General features: G+C 41.8%; 1 protein-coding gene across 1 annotated transcript in view; it reads right to left on the minus strand.

The window, feature by feature from the left end:
• The window catches only part of COL9A1 (collagen type IX alpha 1 chain), a 90948-nt gene that overhangs the window by 5649 nt on the left and 58364 nt on the right, over positions 1 to 26935 (minus strand). The window contains exons 29-37 of the mRNA XM_043889850.1: positions 21022 to 21075; positions 20367 to 20438; positions 19837 to 19872; positions 18941 to 18985; positions 17533 to 17565; positions 14205 to 14351; positions 13892 to 13946; positions 12177 to 12365; positions 2825 to 2902 (exon numbers count right to left, since the gene is read on the minus strand). Of these exons, the coding sequence (XP_043745785.1) occupies positions 2825 to 2902; positions 12177 to 12365; positions 13892 to 13946; positions 14205 to 14351; positions 17533 to 17565; positions 18941 to 18985; positions 19837 to 19872; positions 20367 to 20438; positions 21022 to 21075 (709 nt within the window). The remainder of the gene's footprint in view (positions 1 to 2824; positions 2903 to 12176; positions 12366 to 13891; positions 13947 to 14204; positions 14352 to 17532; positions 17566 to 18940; positions 18986 to 19836; positions 19873 to 20366; positions 20439 to 21021; positions 21076 to 26935) is intronic.

Raw genomic sequence — 26935 nt, forward strand, 5'->3', positions numbered from 1 at the left:
AACGCTCTTCTTTCCGTTTAGAAGGACCCGAGTCCCAGATTCAACAACAGGTCGCAGAACATCCTATTCTGCTGGTTCTCTCCTTTGGTTAGATGTGTGTTTATCTACAAGGCTCCAGACAAGTCCGGAACACAGCCCTGGTGAAGGCTCCCCTGGGTCCTAAAGTCCTCCTACTGTCGGGACTGTGCGAGACCAGAAAGAAAGTTCCTACCCACACTCCAAGCTCTCCCAAGGATATTTAAAGTGACCCAGCTACTTGGTGACATGATTTCCTGGGACCAGCGCTTTGCACTTCCGATCTGGAGTCACAGTGATTCAGCAGACGGAGGGTCTGAGGCGTTCGGGGCGGCGCTGACAGAAGTTCGAGATAAAGTCACAAAGGCTGAGCCAGGGTCCAGCTCTGCACTTGATCCACTTTGAAATGCAAAAGTGCATTTGTTACATTAATAACAGTTCTCATAACCGGCATTTCTGGAGCATCCACTACAGCCAGAAACTGTCCTAGGCGCCTTTCATGGATTGCTTTTTCTTTAATTCTCAGAATTAGCTCTCTAGGAGATGGGATTATTGATTACTATCACTTTTTTTTAAGTGGGGACACTGAGGCACAGAACCAGTCAGGAACTAGCCCAACGCCATAAAGCTCAGATGTAACAGTCAAGGTGTAAAGCCAGATATCTGAATTACAGAGCCCACACTCCCAAGGGCCCACTCTCAGAGGACTCGATTTAGAGGCAGAATGGCCCCCAAATCTCTTGTTCAGGGACTTGATGGATTTAGGAAACTGTTACCTGAGTATGTTTAGGCATAGACACGGGGATATGAGCCAACCCAAAACCAAGGCCCCAGCTGGTGCTGACTGCATGCTTCGGAAAGTTAGCCTCGATTCTTTTTTTTTTTTTTTTAGCCTCGATTCTTTAAAGACTAATCTGTAACTCTGAGTTTGCCCGAAGTAATGCATCCTCAGCGAAAATGTAACTAAAGCACAGAAAAAGAAAGACCAGTGGAACCAGGAAGGGAGGGGTGAGGGCTGGAAAAATGCAGAAAGGAAATAGAAAAGGGCAGGTTTCAGAGTCCTGAACAAATCTGATTTTAACAAATCAGATTTAAGTCTTAACTCCAAGACTAAAATGCAATCATTTGCACAAGGAAGACCATCTGAGGGTCACATAGAGCTGCCAGGGATGATTTGCCCTACCTGACCACTTGCCCACACACGGGTAACTGGTGTCCCAGAAAGCAAACCCATGGAGCCCCTTCCAGGCCAAGCAAGGGTCCAGGGGCACCATGCAAGCTGCAGGTGAGGATAACACGCCCCCTTGGGACACGGGACACTACACAAATACAAGCTGGTCTCCATCTTTCTATTTTTAAACTCAAAACGGGATTTATCAACAGATTTTTTGAAAGCACAGTCACCAGATATGATAATGTATTTTTGGTAAATTGTGCCAATAGTACAAGCTGCTGATCCAGGAACTGCAATTTGTCAACAAAATGGGAGGAGAAATTGCCAGGATCTCCTTCAAATACATAGATAATTAGGTAAATTGTAATAATGTCACTTTATTAGCCTTCAAACATTCTATTCCTGCCACGGATACGGGAGACGAACCCTCAGTAAAGTCTGTTTTCCTTTTCTTTCTTCGAGACATCCATCGATGAATCCAGACTTTACTATTTATTAAAATCTTCTTCCCTGGGTCCCACTCAACTCCAGCCAGATTTTCTTTCCTTTTCTGATCACAAAGGCTTCCTTTTCCAATCACAAAAATTCATCAACTTGTGAAAACATCTTGACAGGCCCACCAATTACCATTTTAGAAAGGCAGCGTTTGAGCTATCTCCAAATGCATTCATATTTTTTAAAATCGTTTTAAATGAGAAAGTGATCACCAGGAGCAATGAAATGGATAATTAGAAAGCAATGATGTTTGGGGGCTGCAATTATAGCCATGATTGACTATGTAGGCCTCCAGCAGAATTAGAAAACGATCATTTCTTCGCTAGATTTCCCTCAACCAAGTTTTTCAGATCCACGGTGGGAGTGTGGGCCCCCTCCCCTGACTAGTCTCCCCAGGGACTTCAGGGGGCCTTCCTGATCCCTGGCCCTGAAGCATTCAGAGCATTTACTTGAGGCTCAGGCTATTCACGCTCTTTGCCTGAACTGGCTTGCAGCCCCCAGGAGGCCACTTCTGCACTTGGACTTGGCCGTCGCATCCAGTGGATTCACGTGGGGCAGCCTGGACTGTGGCCGCTCTCACACAGACACGACTGTGTCACCTCGGTCTACCCAACTGGGCTACGTTCTTGGAGTGACTTTTCCAAGTAGGAATGTGCAGGTTTATTTATTTTGGGATATGGGTTTCTGGAGGGTCTGGGTGTTTGAAGGAGAAGCTTTCAGAATAAAATTTCAGTTATTCCCTGTGCAACATGAATAGCTGAAAACTTGGATTCGTCTTCCTGTTGCTCTGACTTTTTAGTTAAAAAAAAAAGAAAAGGAAACTACCCCTGGGCTAGAAATGGACAGGACCCCATTCATCCAGAATTTTATAGCAATGCATTGTGGCTGGACCACAACAGCAATTTTTAAAGTATTTATTTAAGAAAGTAACATTTCAAGACATGTATTCTTCTCTCAAAGAATACAGACATGATTTACAGACTATTTAACTCTTCATTAAAGGTGGTCTTCAAAAATCGATGCTGGTCATTATTATCACATGATAAGCAGAGGTAATCAAAGAGCCATACTTTACAATGTGATCCAGTTCGGACCACCTGCTCGATACCACTTCCCACCTCATCCTGCCTTCATCCTTACCTGGGAGACCGGGAGCTCCTGGCAAACCTTTGGGACCTCTTCCTGGGGGACCACGATCCCCTCTTTCTCCTGCATCACCTGTGTGTCATTAAAGAAATGTTACTTTTCTATATGTCTATAAAAATGAACATAAAGCATAAACATAAATTCAACTTAAAGCAAAGCCCATATACAGAAACCAAAAAGTTATGACGTTGCCACAAACTAGGTCTTAATAAGTACATAGCGAGGCAAAAATCGAGTTAATTATAAGATATCTAAGGGGAAAAAATCAAATGATTGTATCGGTAGATGCTGACAAGCCATTGACACAACAATTCAATAAAGTAAGTACCAAGCTACTTCCCTAACATGATAAAGTCCATCTATCTCAACCTTGAAGCTGGCATAAAGCTTAACAAGAAACACAAGGAGCAGTTTCACTAAAGTCAGAACATTATTAATACAAACATGCCCACTTTATCACTCTTATTTGGTTTGAGCCATCCCTGCTTTCAGGTGACATGACTGTTTTTCTTAAACCCTAGAAAATCAACTCAAAATCTACTAAAGACAATAAGAGAATTCAGTACATAGCGAGGGACAAAATACATGGAAATCAGTATTTGTTATATATATAAACAACAGCCAGTTATACGATGCAGTGAGCAAAAATCTCATTTGTAATGATGACTAAATCATCAATAACTAGGAAAAGAAGTTTAATCAGAAATATGCAAATCCAATAGGAAAGAAAATTGAGGGAACTTCCCTGGGGGTGCAGTGGATAAGAGCCCACCTGCCACTGCAGGAGACACGGGTTCCATCCCTAGTCCAGGAAGAGTCCACATGCCACAGAGCAAGCGAGCCCCAGTGCCTCGACTACTGAGCCCACGCCCCAGAGCCCAGAGCTGCAATGACTGAAGCCCTCCCGCCCGTCCTAAGCACGAGAAGCCCGTCTGCAACAACGAACAGCAGCCCCCGCTCACCACCAGAGAAAACCCCGTGCAAATCGGCGAAGACCTGCCGCAGACAAAAACAAAAATAACTACTTTTCAAAAAGAAAGAAAGAAAATTGAATGGAAGCTTAAAAGCAATCTAAATATCCATTAAAGAGATATATACACTACGGAACTTCCAAAGAGTGGAATATCATGCATGGGTAAAGAAGAGTCAGGAAGAAGGTCTGTGAAATGATGCCCAAGACATTGTTAAGTGAAAAAAGCAAGGCCCAGATGATTTCCTAAAGGACAATGTGATTTGTTGCTAAAATGACATAGGGAAAATATATATATATATTCATAGATCCTTTATAGTGTCACTGGTAAGGGCATGTAGGAAACTAAAAACAGAGATTCCCTAATGGAAGGATAAAGGGAACCAGGCAGATGGGAGCCAGGGCTGAGACAGACACTCTTCACTAAGTACTTTTTTATACATTTAAAAACGCTTGAACCATGTAAATTTAGCATCACCAAAAATAAATTAATGAAGTTTCAAAATGTAAAGTGTGCTGTCACAGTGCCTACATTTCATTTCTGTCTCATTATTTATAGGGAATGTACTTTGGATTGCAACCAACCATGTGCATTTGCAAGACAGTTGATTGAATTCAGGAATTCAGCAGCCACAGAACAAACGCTGCATTCATTATCCTGGCCCCTGCAGAGGCCAAACTTAGAAACTTGGCCTCATTAGCAAAACACCCTAATACCTTAGTTAACAGGTGTTAAAAGACATGACTGCTCCTAGTAGAAGACAACCTCTACTGCTCCATTAGCAAAGTAGCATGCTATTACTATACTACATCCTTAGAAGATGCAACAGCATTTCACAATAAGTTCTATACGTGATCTTTTTATCCAAATATTCGTATCAATCCCACCTCATTAAATATCGACAGGTTTGTTACAATTTAAAAAACAAAATCATGCACAGAACAAAAACAGGAAGAATATCTGTACAACCATCTGTGCATTTGTCAAATAGTCAAAAATCTCTAATTAAGAAATGAATGTTTGGTGATCATACAATGTCCTTGTGTGAACATTTATATGATGAATCAACATTTTGAAGATAATTTAAATTTATAAATATTATGTAAGGAAATACATAATATTCAAGTTCAGCTTGAACTCATATATAAACTAGTTTTTTTTTATACACTCATCATCAATATGACATTACTGTAGTAGGAAGATATGACAATTAGCATTTTAAAAACTAACAGCTTAAGCTCTCTTGTTAACTTGGCAATTTAAATGTCATTTCACTATAATTGTCAAGGCTGGCAGTGAGAAAGTGCCACATTTTCTGAAAACACGAGAGGATTATAAATTAAAATGCAACTTTCGCAGCGATGGTGATAGTTAAGCATATTCTAGCATGAAGCCACACCAACTTCAAAATGTTTGCAAGGAATCAGACCACTGCCTCTTTAAAGGAACTTATATATATGTGTGTATATATATATACACACATACATATATGTGTGTGTTAACCAAGTCATAGGACAAAATGGATATAATGGGTGAAGTGATGTGAAATTTCTGGAGAGAGATGAAAACCCTTAACAAAAAATCATAATTCTAGAACTGAAAAATACAAGATCTGAAAGTAAAAATTCATTGGATGGGATTGCCAGCATATTTGGACACTGCAGAATGAAGGGAACACAGCGTGTATGATGTACACGCTGTATGATGTATAGAATAGCAGTTTTTACAAATTAAAGAAAAGACCCTTGTCTTCACTTCGATGCTGTTTCTGGTGGTCAGTCATGGAAAAAGACGCTTTCGACAGGCCCGGGACACAGCCACACTGCAGCCTGCAGCGGCCACCGTGTACAGGTTCTGCTACCCGCAGGGTTAATCTGCTTCAGCAAACACTGGTCACATCTCCCTCCAAGACGTAGGAGACCTGGCCTGGGGCTCAAGCCCACCTTTGTTAGCCTGCTGTGTCAGAAAGACATGTAAAAAGCTGAGAAAAGATGCTTTGGGTAAAGTGTGAAGGGGATAGACACTTTCAGTAGAAAAACAGTTTTCTATGATCAGAGTGGGTAAAACTGGAGAAATTCATGTGGCTCCAAAATTGCTACTGAATTTGTCTATTTGGAAGCTATAATAGATGCTCCATCTTCAAGCGAGAATGAACACTGGAAAAGGTGAGTCTCAGATGGGCTAGGCGTACTTTCCCTAGCTTTCACTAACACGGAGACATGTCTGCTTGATGCCCACTAAAAGATTTAAAAATACACGCAGCCTGTCTCAAAGGGGCTTAAAATTAACAAACCACAAACATTTATAAAGAGTATTTATGACAAGAAAGACTTATTTAATTCTGTGCAGAGTGAACCCAGGGCCAGTCAGGGGTCACCTTTCATGAAATGAGCACACAGCTCTAACACGTTTGTATAAAAGTGTGTAAAACATGTCGGCAAAAACAAACAAAATAAGGGAACACAATGGAAGCTTTGAGTATGGTCTGAGGCTTATTTCTACTAGCTCCTATTAAAAATGTTCCACTGTGTTTTTCAAAGTAACTTTTAAGGAAGAAAACCATAATTTGATTAAGACACAGCCTGAGCTGTTAAAAGCTTAGGAAAACTGACTCATTAATAGCTAACCTTGTCTACAGAGGAATTTCTCTGGAAAACACCCTCAAAGTGACTCTATGGCAAACCCAAACTCCCACCATCCCTTCTCTTATTAAGGATGAAGAAAACGGCAATGAAACACATCTCTTCTCTGATCAGTAGAACAGTTAAGTTTCAAATGGTGGAGTGTTTATTCTCAAGGAAAATTTGAGCTCTAAACTTTGGGCATTAGAACACCACGCGTCTTCTGCTAAGTAGGACTATTTATGTCTGTGGAGGACAGAAAGGTCAAGTCCAGCTACCTAGAACCATACATCTTCAAGTGTGTGTCAGCACTGAATTATATAGAAAATTTGACTATTCCTTTCTGCCCACATCCCAATCTTAAGAAGTAAAACTCAGAGATGATGCTGCTTTAATGGAACCAATGCCAAGAAAGGCATGAAGGAGGGCAGGGAGAGAAAGTTCTTTAGAAAAAAGAAAAGAACGGCCTCACTTCTAGATTGTAAGTTATGTCATGAATCCTGCAGGCAACGGGGAAGTCCCAAATACGATCAAACTCTGCTTGATGGATGAACTCAGTGCCAGAGACACTTCTGGGGTTTCAAATATAGAAGTAAATTTTCTTCCCTCCAAAATGAGGTTCTCTTGCTGGAACCCACCCAGCCCCACCCAGACAGAACTCTGCACTGCGACTCCCAGCTTCGCTGGAAGCTTCCAGGTCATGCCACCTGTGTTAGGAGTGCTCCCCAGCCCTTGGCGCACATTCAGATCACCTGCAGAATATTTTTAAAGTCTGATACCAAGTAATCAGGTGGCGCTAGCGGTAAAGAACCTGCCTGCCAATGCAGGAGACAGAGGAAACGTGAGTTCAGTGTCTGGGTCAGGAAGACTGCCTGGAGGAGAGCATGACAACCCACTCCAGGATTCTTGCCTGGAGCATCCCATGGACAGAGGAGCCCGGCGGGCTTACAGTCCATAGTGTCTCACAGAGTCGAACACGACTGAGGTGACTTAGCACCAAGTAACCAAGCCAAGTAGATCGCAGTATCTGGGAAGGGGCTGCAGACATGGGCAGGGTTGACGGCTCCTCACGTAAGTCCCGTGGACAGCCTAGACTGTCTCCCCCTGGGCAGGCTGTCCTGACTCAATGAGCACACAGACCTCTTCCTTCCTTAGACAGAAGACGGGACTTCAGGAGCCGGCTCCTATGAACTCAAGGTTAAGCTCAGCCCTAAAGATGGAGGCTTCCACCATCACCCTAATTCCAAAACCAGACAAAGATGCCACAAAAAAAGAAAACTACAGGCCAATATCACTGATGAACATAGATGCAAAAATCCTTAACAAAATTCTAGCAAACAGAATTCAACAACATATTAAAAAAATCATACACCATGACCAAGTGGGCTTTATCCCAGGAATGCAAGGATTCTTTAATATCCACAAATCAATCAATGTAATACACCACATTAACAAATTGAAAGATAAAAACCATATGATTATCTCAATAGATGCAGAGAAAGCCTTTGACAAAATTCAACACTCATTTATGATTAAAACTCTCCAGAAAGCAGGAACAGAAGGAACATACCTCAACATAATAAAAGCTATATATGACAAACCCACAGCAAGCATCACCCTCAATGGTGAAAAATTGAAAGCATTTCCCCTGAAATCAGGAACAAGACAAGGGTGCCCACTCTCACCACTGCTATTCAACATAGTGTTGGAAGTTTTGGCCACAGCAATCAGAGCAGAAAAAGAAGTAAAAGGAATCCAGATAGGAAAAGAAGAAGTGAAACTCTTGCTGTTTGCAGATGACATGATCCTCTACATATAAAACCCTAAAGACTCTTCCAGAAAATTACTAGAGCTAATCAATGAATATAGTAAAGTTGCAGGATATAAAATTAACACATAATATAAAATTAATCCCTTGCATTCCTATATACTAACAATGAAAAAACAGAAAGAGAAATTAAGGAAACAATACCATTCACCATTGCAACAAAAAGAATAAAATACTTAGGAGTATATCTACCTAAAGAAACAAAGGACCTATACATAGAAAACTATAAAACACTGATGAAAGAAATCAAAGAGGACACAAACAGATGGAGAAACATACCGTGTTCATGGATTGGAAGAATCAATATTGTCAAAATGGCTATTCTACACAAAGCAATCTATAGATTCAATGCAATCCCTATCAAGCTACCAACGGTATTTTTCACAGAACTAGAACAAATAATTTCACAATTTGTATGGAAATACAAAAAACCTCGAATAGCCAAAGTAATCTTGAGAAAGAAGAATGGAACTGGAGGAATCAACCTGCCTGATTTCAGACTCTACTACAAAGCCACAGTCATCAAGACAGTATGGTAGTGGCACAAAGACAGAAATATAGATCAATGGAATAGAATAGAAAACCCAGAGATAAATCCACGAACCTATGGACACCTTATCTTTGACAAAGGAGGCAAGGATATACAATGGAAAAAAGACAACCTCTTTAACAAGTGGTGCTGGGAAAACTGGTCAATCACTTGTGAAAGAATGAAACTAGAACACTTTCTAACACCATACACAAAAATAAACTCAAAATGGATCAAAGATCTAAATGTAAGACCAGAAACTATAAAGCTCCTAGAGAGAATATAGGCAAAACACTCTCCAACATAAATCACAGCAGGATCCTCTATGACCCACCTCCCAGAATATTGGAAGTAAAAGCAAAAATAAACAAATGGGACCTAATGAAACTTAAAAGCTCTTGCACAACAAAGGAAACTATAAGCAAGGTGAAAAGACAGCCCTCAGAATGGGAGAAAATAATAGCAAACGAAGCAACAGACAAAGGATTAATCTCAAAAATATACAAGCAACTCCTGAAGCTCAATTCCAGAAAAATAAATGACCCAATCAAAAAATGGGCCAAAGAACTAAACAGACATTTCTCCAAAGAAGACATACAGATGGCTAACAAACACATGAAAAGATGCTCAACATCACTCATCATCAGAGAAATGCAAATCAAAACCACAATGAGGTACCATTACACGCCAGTCAGGATGGCTGCTATCCAAAAGTCTACAAGCAATAAATGCTGGAGAGGGTATGGAGAAAAGGGAACCCTCTTACACTGTTGGTGGGAATGCAAACTAGTACAGCCACTATGGAAAACAGTGTGGAGATTTCTTAAAAAACTGGAAATAGAACTGCCATATGACCCAGCAATCCCACTTCTGGGCATACACACCGAGGAAACCAGATCTGAAAGAGACAAGTGCACCCCAATGTTCATTGCAGCACTGTTTATAATAGCCAGGACATGGAAGCAACCTAGATGCCCATCAGCAGATGAATGGATAAGGAAGCTGTGGTACATATACACCATGGAATATTACTCAGCCATTAAAAAGAATTCATTTGAATCAGTTCTAATGAGATGGATGAAACTGGAGCCCATTATACAGAGTGAAGTAAGCCAGAAAGATAAAGAACATTACAGCATACTAACACATATATATGGAATTTAGAAAGATGGTAACAATAACCCTATATGCAAAACAGAAAAAGAGACACAGAAGTACAGAACAGACTTTTGAACTCTGTTGGAGAAGGTGAGGGTGGGATGTTTCGAAAGAACAGCATGTATATTATCTATGGTGAAACAGATCACCAGCCCAGGTGGGATGCATGAGACAAGTGCTCGGGCCTGGTGCACTGGGAAGACCCAGAGGAATCAGGTGGAGAGGGAGGTGGGAGGGGGGACCGGGATGGGGAATACGTGTAACTCTATGGCTGATTCATATCAATGTATGACAAAACCCACTGAAATGTTGTGAAGTAATTAGCCTCCAACTAATAAAAAAAAAAAAAAAAAAGATGGAGGCTTCCTTAGAGCCGGAGAAAACAGGTCTGTGATCCCCATCACCCTACAAGGCGGTCCTTCCCAGGGAAGACAGGCAACCGCCCCACACAAGCACATCTCTGCTGGCGGCCCCTCTCCAAAGTCTCTGACTCAGGACGCCTGGGTGTGCAGGAGGATCTGCCTTCCAAGCAAGGTCTCTGGTGATGCTGAGGCCACGGGGACCACTCTTGTGAATCACCGCTCTTTGGTTCCCTTTAGTGACCACATCGCAGGCAGAGGAGTCACCGTGGCCGGGGCACAACAGAGACAGCTAAGCCAACAGTCCGACCGTGGTATGGGCTTCCCTAGAACGGTTTATGTGTGTGGGTGAGTGCAGTGTGATCACAGGGAGCACCTCCGGTACGAATCCCTAAACAGAAGCTCAGAGCAGGACTGACATGAATGGCTAAGGGATCCTTTCAGAAAAGAGGTCCAGCTCTGTAAGCTGACCTCAGAGCTCTCTCCATAGGTGACTCTGTCCAGCCTCCAAAAACATGTCAACTGTGCCAAGTTCACAAGAGGCTCCAATTAGGGCTCTTTTTTTTTTTTTAACATGTAGCTCCTCATATGCCAAAAAAAAAAAGAAAGTAATGAACAACACTGTTCCAACTGAGGGTGTTGTGAACTAAATGCATCTCCCATTCAATTATAGATCCAGAAAGACAGCTTGCTTGACCTCTGACCATTTGCACCATATTTATCCCTAATTGGAGCATCACTATCTAAAAACACTCTCTTGTTTTTTTGTTTTTTTTTTCAATTTATTTTTTTATTGAAGGATAATTGCTTTACAGAATTTTGTTGTTTTCTGTCAAATGGAAACTTACATTACCATATGTAAAATAGATAGCTAATGGAAATTTGCTGTATGGCTCAGAAACCTCTCTTGTTTTTGACACCACGTCTTTCTGAAGTTCCCAGAAAGCCGTCAGTCACTCATCCTGATACGGAAACTCCATACTTTTCATCCTTTTTGTAAATTATCTGGGACACACTGCCCGCAGGCTGACCTACTCATCTGAACTAGCAAGCACCATCTGAGGCAGCCAGTTCTTCTGCAAATTCTGCAGAATACCTAACACACTCACAATCCTATTTTCCTACAAGACAGCGGTGTCAAGAGCTTAACTTGCTCTAAATAAAAGGAGAAGAAACAAACTCTCTCACACCCTCTCAACACGTTAAATAAGGAATACAGTTGTACTTCAGAGATGAAAAAAAAATCCATCAAAACTGATATACAATGCCACTTTTTAAAAGAAGAGGGGGATTTCCCTGGTAGTCTAGTGGTTAAGACTCTGTGCTCCCAATGCAGGGGGCATAGGTGTGATCCCTGGTCAGGGAACTAAGACCCCATATGCATATTTTAGGCAAGGCCAAAAATAAATAAAAGAAGAGGGAGGCAGCTTTAACTTGCGATGAGATTTTTCTGATGTCCTGCTAACAAGTCTCGTTTTCTGATGTCCTGCTAACAAGTCTCGTTAGTTGAAGTAATAGATACAAACACTCTTGAGCCAGTCGCCATCTTAGAAGAACTCTACGATGACTTCAGGGTCTCAAAAAACAACAAACAAAAAACCTCAACGATCCTGAAGTTTATCTTGAACTACGGCTAAAGCAGCATGACTGGAAAGATCAGACCAAAAGTCGAGGAACCTGGATTCTGGTATTGGGTCTACGGCCATCACACACCAAAGTCAAGAAAATACCAGATGACAGCTCTTTAATCGTCACCATCCCCACAGAACAGGACGGTAATCTCACATCACAGACACCTGGCACTTGCCAGGACCAGTGAATCCACCGAAACGAAAAGCCAGTGTGTGTGTTCCTGGTTCCAGGTGGGCAAAAGGCCTTACCTTTAGGGCCCCTCACACCGAGAGCGCCGGGGGGGCCCTTCATGCCCGGGAGGCCGCGGAGTCCCATCTGGCCCGGAAAGCCGTTCTCTCCAGGGGGGCCCGGGGGGCCGGGGGGTCCAGGCCGCCCAGGGAGGCCCGAGGCTCCGGAGTCTGGACGCTTGAGACTCGCAGCCATCTGAGAAAAGTGCTCTACAAGGTAGTGAACAAAACCAGCCAGGGACGTCAGAAACACGAAGGCGATTCCAGGGAAACGCGACTATTTCAAGTGCCTTTTTTCTAAATGCGTCACCAGAGCTTCAGAACTGGGGGTGAGGGATGAATAAAGCTCAGTTGGTTTTCCCCGGGCTTGCTACCCCAAGGCGTCACTGATGCCGCTGTGTTCAGCCCTCTGTGGGGAGAGCTGGTCCTGCTGCCTTGAGGCAGGGGAGGGGATAGAGACCCTTAACCTTCAGGACCGAGCCGTGTCCAAAAGGATGTGTGTCACCTGAACCTGGCTGGTTATCTGAAAACCCACGATGGGAAGGAAGTGAGCTGCTCCACACAGCTGGAAGTGGACGTCCTGAAGCTGTGTCAAAGCCAAGGACATTGTCCAGAATTAGTACTGAGACACCGTTTGAGACCTGGGCTCACGTGCTTAGCTTGAACATACTACTTTATGTGAAATATCCTGAGGATTCATGACTTGCTAATAAATCTCCTTCTCAAGTTTTTTTCATGCATGGAAGATACACCAGACATTAAAGAGAGCCTGCTTCTTTGGAATGGTCACAATCTGTCTTAAAAATTTATAACTGTGTAGGCTTTTTCGGGAACCATTAAATAGATCCAGAATCATCTACCATAACCAGAGAATAAGAACATTTTCCCATTAAAATACTCTAAGGGAAATATTCTAGTGCAATATTTTTTAAAGCTTTGGGTGTGAAGGAAAAAATGAAATGGAAACATATTTCTCACCAAAATTTCTAAATCATTTAAATGTGAATACCCTAAGTGGGCCTTATTTAAGTGAGGGTTAGCATAAAGTCATACTTTTCTCAATATGAAATGCTTAAAATGGAAATATCCTTTCAAAATAAGATGTCTTCAATATTGGTTTCCAAATATAGAGGTGACAATTTCATCCTGGAAAACTCTAGGCATCTACTTGACAAGCTAGACTATCTCATGAACACATAAAAGGGAAGTGTTTCTTCATGACAGAATTGGTTCCAACTAGAATCAGACAATAAATAGGAATTGCCATAACTACAGACAAATTTAGATAAAGGTTAAGAAATGTGAAAATATATATCACCATTGTGGCAAAATTCCAGTTATAGATTTTCTACCTATGTTGTGCATGAATGGAAATAATGGCCTTAAGCTTGTTATGGGCAGAAGTCTACCAATTGTTTCTCACATAATCTGCAGAGAGAGCCTACATCAATGCCAGGGACACACCAAGGCTAGGACATTAAGAAGGGGAAGAGTCTGAGAATTTGTTTTCCAAAGGAGGGGAAAAAGTGCGTGCGTGTGTGTGTGTGTGTGTGTGTGTGTGTGTCTGTGTGTGTGTCTGTGTGCGTGTGTGTAGGCTGACCCAGAAATGTACTATTTTTCCTTGAGGCTATAAGCAAATGGCAACAAACTGTACAGAACAGAAGTGAAATTAATACTATTCAAAATCCCCCACCCTTTAAAGCCTACAAAAAGTCAAGCCATGACGACTTATTTACCTTGTATGACTCTCATGCAAACCTGCTTGATGTGCTGATCAGTCGGCGCTCTGCCCTGGGACGGAAAAGACAAAAGCCAGTTTGTCCACGAGCGAAGCCCACAAAGAGGGCATTGTTGAATGGTAAACCGGCAGGCTGGGCAAGGGACCAGTGGCTGGATTTACAGAACTGGTTCCACGCTCGCCGCGGAGCTGAGGTCGGGTCCCTCCCAAGCGCCGCCCGCAGCCCGCAGCCCCCGGCCCCTGGCCCCCACCCCCCAGGCGGCGCCTCCAGAGGAAAACCCCGGAGCCGGCCGCACTCACCCCGCACTCACCGGGGGGCCCTGGATCCCGGGCAGGCCGGTGGCGCCCTGCTCCCCCTGCACGCCGCGCGGGCCCGGCGGGCCTCGGGGTCCTTCCTCTCCGGGAAGCCCCCGGCTGCCTTCGGGCCCCCTCAGGCCAGGCTCCCCAGGGTTCCCCGCCTGGAACACAGGGGCGCACGTTAAGTCCAGGCTGAACACAAGGGGGGCGCCTGCTTCAGGCTGATATAAGCACTGACACTCTGCCTCCCCCCAAGTTAAAAATCTAATAAGCACCAATAGGCGTTTGCTCAGAGGTTACAAAGCCTCAAGGTGAACACACATAATGCCACAGTCTCTCAGAATTCCAGGCAAGTAAACATTGTAAAGATCTTTCTTTGGGGCCTAGATATTATTTCGAAATGTTAATGGAAATAACACATTTTAAAATCACATTCTTCATACTTTAAGCCATTTCTAAGAGCAAGTTTGTTTTTAATAAATCGTGTTAACTCTTTTGGGCCACAGAAAGTCTACTGAGTTCACAAGACATGTTACACTGTGTATCACCAATACAGAAAGCATAAAATAAAGATATTTCCAAGAACATAAGTTATTTAGCCTAATTTATAACAGTCTTTCGAGAATCTGAGGAAGCCAGATGTATCCAGGAATTATAAAACACTAACATGAATTGAATCAACCCATTTAAAATGTTGCATTTAAGATACCAGAACAAAACGAGTGAGCCCATAATTTATCTAAGGATACAGGAAGTTAAAAATCTAAGTAATAAAGATGTTTTAAAAAATCAATTATTTCATTAAAATGAAACCATATACCAGTTAGATTTTTCTTCTGAAAGCAGACCACTAAGAGCATCTTAGAGTCTTCATCTACAAAAACTGTTTCAAAGAGAAACTGAATTAATCCATTTTTTGTTAAGCTACCTCCAGTGGAATTTGTGACATAGTAGTTACAGTGACTTGTTTACAGAATAAAAATGAGAAGATAAAAGTGAAAGAGCAAGGGGGAATGCCAGTGCTCTAGATCTGATATTCATAAAGCTGCTCTGTCCGGCTTCCTTTTCATACCAACGTTTCTCCAGGAAAAGTCAACTCATTCAACATTCAGATGTTTTAAACTGAAGGAAAAATGGTAATGAAGCGATGCTTCCACCAGACACATCTTAAGAAAGCTCAGGGATGCTTTTTCCAATCTTTCTTTGCACACACACACAAAAAATAATAATATTCATCTAAGTCAACTTGTCAAAATTGCTTCTTGAAGAAATTATGGCTTAAAAAGATTTCCTGAGAGTCAGGCTCAAGGGAGAAAGCTAAGGATGTGCTGTGAAACTAAAGTTGGGTATTGTCAGGTCACTAGAATGCAAGGTATAGCAATTTCTAAAAACGTTCAGTATGTGTGTGTGCTCAGTCATGTCCAACTTTTTGTGACCCTTAGGACTATAGCTTGCCAGACCCCTATCTATGGAATTTTCCAGGCAAGAATACTGGAGTGGGTTGCCATCCCCCCTCCAGGGGCTCTTCCCAACCCAGGGATTGAACCCACATCTCTTACGTTCCTGCATTGGCAGGCGGGTTCTTTACCACTAGTGCCACCTGGGAAGCCCAGACGGTACACTTTAATTTCATCAGTATTCCTTGGGTAGTGACAGAAAAGATGGGATGGGAAGGGAGGTGATCAGTCAGGAGCTAATTCCTAGTATTGCATCCAAATTTAAATGAAATTAACTCATTTTGATACCTGCATTGTTCATCCACCTTTTTCTTTTATAACTTGAATTATCACCTTTGAACATTACTGATTATTTCTAGACAGTGAAGTAGGATTTCCATTATCAGATTCTGTCCAGGCTTACCCTTTACAGTGTTTCTCAATCCTAAACCATTCTAAGGCATAAAGATGTTCTTTGAAGCTTGACTGTCGCATGGTGTTTAGAGGTTGTATGTATACAGGTGTGTGCATTTGTGTGTGTGTGTTAATCATTCAGTCATGCCGACTCTTTGAAACCCCATGAACTGTAGCCCACCAAGCTCCTCTGTCCATGGAATTCTCCAGGCAAGACTACTGGAGTGCGTAGCCATTCCCTTCTCCAGGGGATCTTCCTGACTCAGGGATCAAACCCGGGTCTCTTGTATTGCAGGAGGATTCTTTACCGTCTGAACCACCAGGGCAGTCCAGTATGAACACAGGAAGATAATATAAAACTTTCCATATCGAGGTTGCGTGAAGAGCCCTGGACAGGGCACTGTAACCAAGGCTGGGAGTGTCCTCCCGGAGAAGGTTGGGCTGAGGATTGGGCTAAATGCTTAGGTAGGAGGTACTAATCTAAGGAAAGAGAAAGGGTGCCCCAAACTAGGAGAACAGCACATGTTGTTAAAGAGAATATGCCAAGTAAAAAGAACCACAAACAGATAATGTCCAGAGAGGTCAGAGATGAGGCTGGTGAGGCTGCAACCGCTTCACTGAAGGCTTTGTATTCTTCGCCAAGAGTCTGATTTTATTCTACAAATGCTATTCTCGAAGGGTTTTAAGCACAGGAGGGATAGACATGTAAGCTTTATCTTCTAATCTAGATGTCACTAACTGTCATCTGTTGGACAGAAGAATGGCAGGGATTCCAGACAAAGGAAGTCTTGGGGATTAATGGAAACTCCTGATAGATGCCCTTGACACTGAGGTCTGAGCTTCATCCTTTCTCCTTGCATTATCTTAAATTTGTTATTGTATTAAGATGTATATTCCTTTCAAATTAGCAAGTCATTCTAGGTTTGCTACTAATTGATTATATAATTCTGAATACATCTAATCTCTATGGACATCGGATTAGTTTCTGAAAAGTGAGAAACTGAATGAAATGATCATTTTCTAGCCCTAATAATTATCCATATTTTCTTGTGTACCATGCCTGTATCTTACTTCTCCAACTAGAACACCCAGGAGATTATGAAAATTATTGAAATATTTGCAATGATATGACTGACAATGAAATTCAGTTATGTTCTTGTCACTGCAAAGCACAATCAGTTCTTATAAAACAATCCATTTGTGGAAGAAATTACAATATATACTCAGTGAGCCATTTATAATATGAAAAAAAATAAAATAAAAACTTCCTTTAGAGTGGTTAGGTCAAAAGGCAGATCCATTTACACTGTTATGAGTTGTTTTCTCCTTTGGACTAATCCACTACTTAAAGCATAAATTTAGACATTAACTTCCTTAAAGGTAAGACCTTTTAGAATTGAATTTTACAGAATGATTTAATAAAGCAAAGCATTCTGTTTTTATAGCTTTAATGATATTTTATTTTTATACCATTACTATTCATTATACTTACAGATCCCTTTGGGCCAGGTAATCCTATATCTCCCTAAATCAATAAAATGAAATCATATTAGAACAATGTATTCACATTTGATAGTTTACTAAAAAACACTGAAAAGGTTATCATGCTGCCAAAGTCAATAGAAAACCATGAACAGAAGAACCCTGACACTGCAGGAAAAAAATATGAGTCAAAATTTGGATTCTGGTCCCAGTTCTGCTATTTAACTTCATGACCCTGTGTAAACTTTGTAAACCCCCAGCCTTTGGCTAACTCGTCTGTTAAATAGTAGGGTTGAATCAGGGCTCTCCAAGGTTCCATCCAGACCTAAAATGCTAAGTGTCGAGAATTAAAACATGTAAGTCAAAAGATATTAAACTAGCATGCTGTTATAAAACTTAATAAACATTTAAATCAGATGACTTCATTTTTGAAACTCTAGCAGTATTCTTAAAAATCCCTCAAAGTCTATCAAATCAAATATGCATGCTTTAAAAAAAAAAAAAAAACTTGCATATCTCCTACCACTAGCTCTAGGTATGAATTCAGCTCATGCTAGCACATTGGTGCATGTTCATTACAAAACAGGATGATTTTTAAACATTCTCTTAGCTTATAAAATGAACAGTTTCAATGGAATATAAAATTGAAATCATCCTTTTCTAGTTTATTTAATAGCTAGGCAGCTTTGTCTAATTCATGTGTTACATTTATATTAACTCTAAATCCTAAAAAACCTGAAGAAAATATTATTCAACATTTTCTCCTGAACTAAAAGTCCTCTGAAACTATTTTCTGAGAACTCTGTCATTACCACAGCAAAGGACCAAATGTAAGTTCCCACACTAGGTAGGTTCTGTTTGATTGCATCGTAATGGGAAGGGAGAGCCAGCAGACAGAAGTGCTGGAGGCAGTGATGACTTGTTCGCCTTCTCCCTGCCTTCCTGGAGCTTTAGCAGAAGCCTCCTCTGGAGTTGGTTTTGGACTCCAAAAGACCGTGGAAATCACCCACAGTCAAACTTGTGAGTCACAACTTTCTATCTACAATAAACTATTAATATAAACCACAATAAAGTTTTAGCTTTATTTCCATGATAGGCACTATTCATAGACTTTCTGCAGTCATATAAGAATCACCTGGAATTTCTAGATGGAAAAAAATGAGCAAACATGCCCTCTAAAGGGAACACTTTGTCCTTCCAGTGCTCTAGGCCAGATCTACCAACGCCGGGGTATTTCCCCTGCATTTTGCTTGACCTTGGCTCAGTTCTGGGGGGTGGTTTGTGAGCTTATGTAAGAAACATCTTAACCCTGAAAGAAGTCAGCAAGTATAGCAGGGCCAGAGAAAAGAAGAAGGAAATACATCTGATACAGTTCAAAATCAGTGAAGCTCCACCAATATCCAGGAAAAATGTCTTACGAGTTCACCCCTTTCTCCAGCTTCACCCTCTTCACCAGAGGCGCCCTAAAAATTAAAAGTCACATTTTAAAAGTTCTTAGTCCCTTGGTTCAAATTTACCCAGTCAACACTGATAAAAATTCAGAAGTTCCCACAGTGCTCCCAAGGTCACACAGAAATACGACACGTCCTTAAGGGTTTTCCAACCTAGCTGTCAGGGGCTAGTCTAACCCAGGACCAGAGGAAAGCCAGAAGGTGAAGTTGAGTTTCAGCTAAAGTTAAGGATGAATGACTGTGTCAGCAACTGGATAATTAGGTAAGACTTAAGAAGGGCTCTTATAGGTGGGGGAAAAAAAACCTCAGGACAAAAACTAACTCTAATTCATATGCATCGTATTTGCCAAGTTCTTAGTGAAGAAAAGCTAGAACACTGTGATGAGGCTATGGAGGCTCCATCACTGGAGGAAACCCATCTGGTGAACGAGAGAGAGGGTCCCTCTTTTCAAAGGAAGGACAGTATGCATTCTGGAAGGCAGGGCCACCGTTAAGTTGGATTATTAAAACAGTAGATAAGGTTACAAACCTAATTAGACCCTGGGTCTCACTCACTATACAGGGCGCTCAGGGCTGGTGCACTGGGACGACCCTGAGGGATGGGATGGGGAGGGAGGTGGGAGGGGGGTTCCGGATGGGGGACACATGTACACCCATGGCTGATTCATGTCAATGTATGGCAAAGACTACTACAGTATTGTAATCAGCCTCCAATTAAAATAAATTAATTAATTTCAATAAATAAAGCCCTTGGAGCCTCCACATTCTACCCACGCCGGCAGATCAGCCCATGCCCCCTGCTGATGAAACACATTAGTACACATTAAACACACGTTTCACAGGATTCCGATGCCGGGACCTACCTGCTCACCCTTTGGACCAGGTTCACCAACTACACCCTGCAATGAATAAAACACTCTTTTTCAGTATTTTGAGGTTTTTAACTATACAATCTCAAGTGAACCAACTCCCCTACTGGGCTAGTGAACAGGAACAAGGATGAATAATCTCCACCTCCTCACTCTCTAGCCAGAGTCGCATCAGACCTGGAGAAACTGACAACTGCCTGACAACTGGTGACCTGAACTGCCCTCTGACCACATCCATGTAAAATGTGACTAGTAAGAGCAGAAACTGAGAACTGAATAGGAAGTGTGATTACAGCTGAAATTTCCCCTTTACTCGGCTTTTATTTTCTCCCTTCTGATAAATGATTAATAGATTTTTTTGCTTCTTAATCTCAACTCTCTGTAATTTTAGAAATCTTTCTTGATAGTTCTCTATGGCAATGCCCAGAAAAATTCTCCCTTGGGCCAAAAGCAAGCTTGGTTTCTCAACATAGTAGAAATCACCTTTCCAAATAGGGAACTTTCCAGAGGGCTGGGTATCTTACCCTGTCACCTTTCATCCCAGGAAGTCCAGGGGGGCCAGGCAAGCCAGGAAGGCCGGGGCTGCCAAGAGAACCCTGAAATAAAACATATCCCCAGACCCGCTGTTACTGCGACATTGGTAGCACACACACCAGACGTAACTCACGCCTAGAATAAAAGTGCTGCGGTTGGTTTAACACTGCTGCTCAGACTTCCCACTCTCCCAGATCTCAGGAGAAGACAGTCAGTCCCTCCTCCATCCCACCTCCAAGCTCCCCGATTCCCAGGCTTGCACACCTTCCCAACAAGGAAGGGCTCTTTGGGCTGAGTCCCTGCCTCCCCAGCTGTGTAAACATCACAGCTGGAGAAATGAAAGGCAGCTTTCACACACGGTTCTCTCCCAGTCCAAGAACAACCATGGCCAAATGGAGCACTTCGTATCTCCCCCAGTTTTAAAATAAATGCTACAAACCACACTGATTAAAATACCCTCTGAGGGTCTCCTAGATTTAATTTGAATTCCCCATTTACATTTCACACATTCACATAGGAACAAAAAACAAACAAGGATGATTCCATTACTCATTGCAAATTGCTTTTCTCTCGTTGCTCTTTTTAAAATTTTACTATGTTTTGCATAAAGCAAACCCACTGCTGAGGACTAGAAATATCACTTACCAGTTTACCCGGTGGCCCTGGGGGTCCCACTGGTCCTACTTCACCTCTGCTGCCCTAGAAACACATGAGCAGGACAGTCAACCAGGCAGTCTGCCGAAATGCAAATGTATGATTACTACATCAACAAAGCAACCAAGCTACCTCGGTTTTTGTTTACACATATACTAAGGTCACCAAAGCATTCTCCCCGTCTTCAACTGAAGGCAGAGACCTTTATGTAAACTGTCTGCAGCCTCCTCAGTGTTCCTCCCGAGCCCTGACAGGCCTAACGCTGCTCACTGTGAATAGAGACTGTTCGATAGACATCACTCCTGAAACATCTACCGGAAGTGGCAAATAGGGATTTTCAGCACGTACATCACCATCCAGCTTAGATTACGGCTATTTGTGTACACGCTTTATCCTCTCATTTAGACTATGTGTCCTAGAGGTACAAGCATAGTAAAATTTTGAATTCCACATAATTGTCTAAAACCCAGAGTAAATTTCAGATCTACAGCACATTTTAAAGCAGTAGCTGGCAAATGATCTTGAACCTCAAAAGGGTGAAAAAGACACAGGACAGAGATGTTTGCTTTTAAATTACCTCTGCAACTTCAAAAAGACATACATAGAAGAAATTTATAAAGTTTCTGAAATAATTCTTCACTCCAATCATTCTACATATGTCTTAAAAGATTAAAGACTTTGAAAAGTACAATTTATAATGTAGTTGCACCAAAAGAACACTCTAATTTCGTTCTGTGAACCAATTTCAATTTTTTATTGGAAACGCTAAGTAAGCCCTTTGAGAAAAGGAATCACATGAACTCTTCAATTTCTTTCCCTGAGAATTTCATACACTTTTATGAAATCTGTTAAAAGCTTGTTTCATTTCTAATGAATGTTCAACTAAGTTGAACACTGAGGTTGCTGGATAAATAATTACATTTCCTGGATGATGTACATAAAAATGAAGGTAGTCTTTTGAGTTTGTGTTTAAAATGATATGACAACTTCATATTAATGCTTGATATTTATAAGTGCTTCTGATAAAAGATTATCCTGCTTCATCCATCTCATTAGGACTGGTTCAAATGAATTCTTTTTAATGGCTGAGTAATATTCCATGGTGTATATGTACCACAGCTTCCTTATCCATTCATCTGCTGATGGGCATCTAGGTTGCTTCCATGTCCTGGCTATTATAAACAGTGCTGCTATGAACATTGGGGTGCACGTGTCTCTTTCAGATCTGGTTTCCTCAGTGTGTATGCTCAGAAGTGGGATTGCTGGGTCATATGGCAGTTCTATTTCCGGTTTTTTAAGAAATCTCCACACTGTTTTCCATAGCGGCTGTACTAGTTTGCATTCCCACCAACAGTGTAAGAGGGTCCCTTTTCTCCACACCCTCTCCAGCATTTATTGCTTGTAGACTTTTGGATAGCAGCCATCCTGACTGGCGTGTAATGGTACCTCATTGTGGTTTTGATTTGCATTTCTCTAATAATGAGTGATGTTGAGCATCTTTTCATGTGTTTGTTAGCCATCTGTATGTCTTCTTTGGAGAAATGTCTGTTTAGTTCTTTGGCCAAAACAGAAAAAGAGACACAGAAATACAGAACAGACTTTTGAACTTTGTGGGAGAATGTGAGGGTGGGATATTTCAAAAGAACAGCATGTATACTATCTATGGTGAAACAGATCACCAGCCCAGGTGGGATGCATGAGACAAGTGCTCCGGCCTGGTGCACTGGGAAGACCCAGAGGAATCGGGTGGAGAGGGAGGTGGGAGGGGGGATCGGGATTGGGAATACATGTAAATCCATGGCTGATTCATATCAATGTATGACAAAACCCACTGGAAAAAAAAATAAAATAAAATAAAAATAAAAAATAAAGAAGATTATCCTGATCTGACCCATACGCTATGCATTCATCTATAAAAAGAACAAAATGTCAAAGTCCATAAACTTTCTGCATTTTCAGTTGCTCTAAAGGATCAAGAAATGTCTGCCAAATTACAAGCCTCTATGAGCTATAATTTCATGATAGCCGTTTCTTATGACTTATAGGTGATTTAAACAAAATGCTCTTAAATCCTTTAAGCTGAAGCTGAAGCTCCAATACTTAGGCCACTTAATGCAAAGAGCAGCCAACTCACTGGAAAAGACCCTGAGGCTGGGAAGGATTGAGGAGAGGAAGAGAAGGGAGTGACAGAGGATGGTTAGATGGCATCACCGACTCAACAGACACGAGTTTGAGCAAACTCCAAGAGACAGTGAAGGACAGTGAAGTGCTTTACAAAAACTTTCATATGAATGTTCTGTCCAATGTGTGAGTTTGAATGACACATTGGTCCTTAACCCTTGAGAGCAGCATGGAAGCCCAAAGCAGTGCCTCATGAGAACAGATGCTAGAAAGAGGCAAGTCAAGTGAAAGCCAGCCACTGTGATAGATTCTTCTCTGTGTCTCTAAACATAAAGGTTGGGCTTCACCCCATCACTTTGCTCCAGCACTTTGAAGTTCCAGGTAGATTTTCTTCAGTATATCAACTCTGCTGGCATTTTCTAATTATTTCTGAATTGCACCCTGATAAAGATCCTAAATATCATTGGGATAAAATGACCTTAATTCACAGAACAATTAATAGTCACTGGTGGAAAACATAGTTAATTATATCAGAAAGGGAAAGCAAGGTTCTTGAAACAACCTCAAGTATTCATTTCTAAGTAAATGAACCATTATGCCATCCTATCCAAGACAAAGGTGATTGATACACCCTTTTTTGTCTTCCACAAACCAAAGGGCTAAATGAAAATAAAGGATTATGTAACCTTTCACTTACTTTTTTGAGAGATTAATCATGTTTCCAGGCAAAGGCAAAGATTTTCTCTGCTGGAACCTTATTTTCTCCGTCTTTCACGAGCTGTTATTATTCAGTTCCTAGTCTTTTCCAAGCCCTGGCAGCCCTTGGTAAAACCAATGAAGAGCTAAGAACCCAATCTAGGTGGCCCACTCTGCTGACCCACAGCCACGACAGGGCCACACACATAGGACTGAGGGAGGGGTGGGTGAAATGTTGAGCAGTCCCTCTCCTACCCCTGCACAAACACATGGCATGTGGGTCTTTATTTTTATTCTACTTCCATTCTATAAATCCTTTGCCATTCTGAACTTAGGCATTTCTATAGAAATTATTTTACTGTGAAAAAAAAAGTTAATGTTTATTTTCACAATGACCAAACAGCTACAAAAGTTAGGGCAAGATATTGTCTTGGCCATTCTTAAGATTTCTATGTGTTCTAAAAACATGCATATTCTTCCCCTTAGTTCTTTAATTTCACCTGTAACTAAGATGAGCATGAGCAATCAAGACAGAAACAGTAATCTTTAAAAACACAGGTTAAACTAAATACATCCTGCAGAGAGCCATTCACCCTAACCTGGTAACCACACGTGTGCTAAATAAATGATAAATCTCTAATGTTTCAACAGCTGTAGTGAAACCATATTTTCAGATGTGGCCAGGGAGGTTGGTAGGGAAATAGTTATTCTGCCACACAGCTGATATTACAAATGTCACGACAAAAGTCACAGCTTTTAACAAGAGATTTGGAAGGAACCAGAACAAAAGGCAAAATCCTACCACTGAAAATATGAAGACCATTAAAAAAAATGCTCTATTTTTTCTCTTGAGTGCTCTGAGCCACCATATGTGTATCCAACATGTTAAGATACATCTGCCAATCCATCTCTATTTAAGAAGTCAATCAAAGCTTTAAAAAAGATGCAGACTTCCACCAGTAATTGCCAACTCTGCCTGTGCATCGGAATCCCCTAAGGAGTTGTTAGAAATATATTTGACTGGTGTCTTCACCAGCCCACCTCTCCATTCCCCCCCACCGCCCACCAGTCCTGATGCCGAAGGTCTGGGGTGAGACCCAGGAATCTTTTGGGGGTCGTGTTCTGTTTGAATGTCTTTACCAGCTTTACTTAGACTTTTGTTGAAGGCTCACTGCAGAAGTTCCATAAACACTAAACTCTTAAATTTGCTAAACATGTTTGGTGTTATTAGAATTTGCCAAGCTAACTTCAAACAGAAGATGTCCAGCAGAGCCTTGACCTTGGAGGCCCTGGAGGGTAGAGATGAGGATCTGGACACTCAGCCCCAGGACCGGGTCTGAAGTCCAGCCCTGCTGCGCACCAGCTCAGTCACCCCTCTGCTCTAGCAGCAATAGTATCAGCCGCTCAGTCATGTCCGACTCTTTGCCACCCCGTGGACTGTGGCCGCCAGGCTCCTCTGTCCATGGGATTTTTCAGGCAAGAACACTGGAGTGGGTTGCCATTCCCTTCTCCAGGAGATCTTTTCAACCCAGGGATCAAACCTGGGTCTCCTGCAATTGCAAGCAGATTCTTTATCATCTGAGCTACAGGGAAGCTCTTCATCTGTTTCCTCATCTGTTAAGTGGGTTTTGAGAGCATTAAATAGATACACGAAGTACTTAGAACAATATCCAGCTCATAGTAAGCACCACAGATATGCTAGTTACTATGCTCATCCTCATAGCTCAGTTGGTAAACCATCTCTCTGTAATGCAGGAGACCCAAGTTCAATTCCTGGTCAGGAAGATCCCCTGGAGAAGGAAATGGCAACCCACTCCAGTATTATTGCCTGAAGAATCCCATGGACAGAGGAGCCTGACAGGCTACAGTCCATGGGATCGCAACAGTTGAACGTGACTTAGGGACTAAACCACCAACCACCATGCTCATCCAAGGTTTTATCTAAGAATAAAGACATCAGTCAAAACTATGGTTTTCAATCAAATGATTCATTAAATGTTCTTTGCCTTTCAAACCTCCCAAATTTCTTTAAAAGCACAGGTTGTGTTTGGGGAAAAAAGTCTCTAGTCCTCATTTTTTGAGTTTCTGTCAAGACCACTGATCACCAAGAAGGCACTCTTTTTATAAGCAAACACTAGCAGCTACTTTGCAAAGTTCGTTTCAATAACTACAAATGGATACTTCAATACGGAAGTCTCCTTTTCAAAATGGAACTATCAGACTTCTAAAATATCACAGAAAAAAATCAATTTTATTACACTTGGGCCATCATAATTATTTTACCAAAAGAGTGGGCCTTACTCTGCTGCACTTAGATTGTGTTGCTCGATTACCCAAAATGCTAACTCGCTGAAAAACGAACATTACCCTCAGGACCTCTGCAGTTTCAGATGTGGGAAACTATCACTTTACTTAGTCTGCATTATACACTAAGTGCCGCTTTCTGGCAAAAATATGTTTAGCCTAGAAGATCAGTTATGATTCCTAAAGACTGTTGCTTTTACAAATCTTTTTCATAGTAACACCTGAAGATCATATTAGTCCTACTAGAAGGATAATTTTGTCATAAAAGTATTTTTAAAATCTATTCAGTTTTACCACATTGGATAGTTTATAGTTCTCTCTAATGTAGGTTTAACTATCTCCTCACACACAGAGGCAGACCACAATCTGCTCACACTGTAACCATCACAGCTGCTCCATAAAGCACTGGCGGGGAACACTCCAGAGCCTGGCGGGGCAAGAAGGTGGATCAGTCAGCAGCTCACCAAGCGGGACCTCTGTGTTGAAGCTACTGCTGAGGGGTCAGGGTAGGGGATGTCAGGAGAAACGAGACAGGCTTCCACACACTCCAGGAGGGCATAAACTTCAGAAAACCTGGGATAGATCAGCATGGCACTCATCCCAGTCAAAATCACAAGAGCAGAGCAAACCCAACCCACTAGACAAAAGCTCTGGCAAGTTCTGCGAAGCCTGGAAGAGGAAAATGGACCAGAAGCCACTACTCAGTAACACCAAAGCAGAGGTCCCAGCCACCTTCCAGCTCTGGGTCCCAGGAGTCACCCAGATGCGGGTGTAGACCCTGTAG

The sequence above is a fragment of the Cervus elaphus genome, chromosome 28 (assembly GCF_910594005.1).
Source record: "Cervus elaphus chromosome 28, mCerEla1.1, whole genome shotgun sequence".
NCBI lineage: Eukaryota > Metazoa > Chordata > Mammalia > Artiodactyla > Cervidae > Cervus > Cervus elaphus.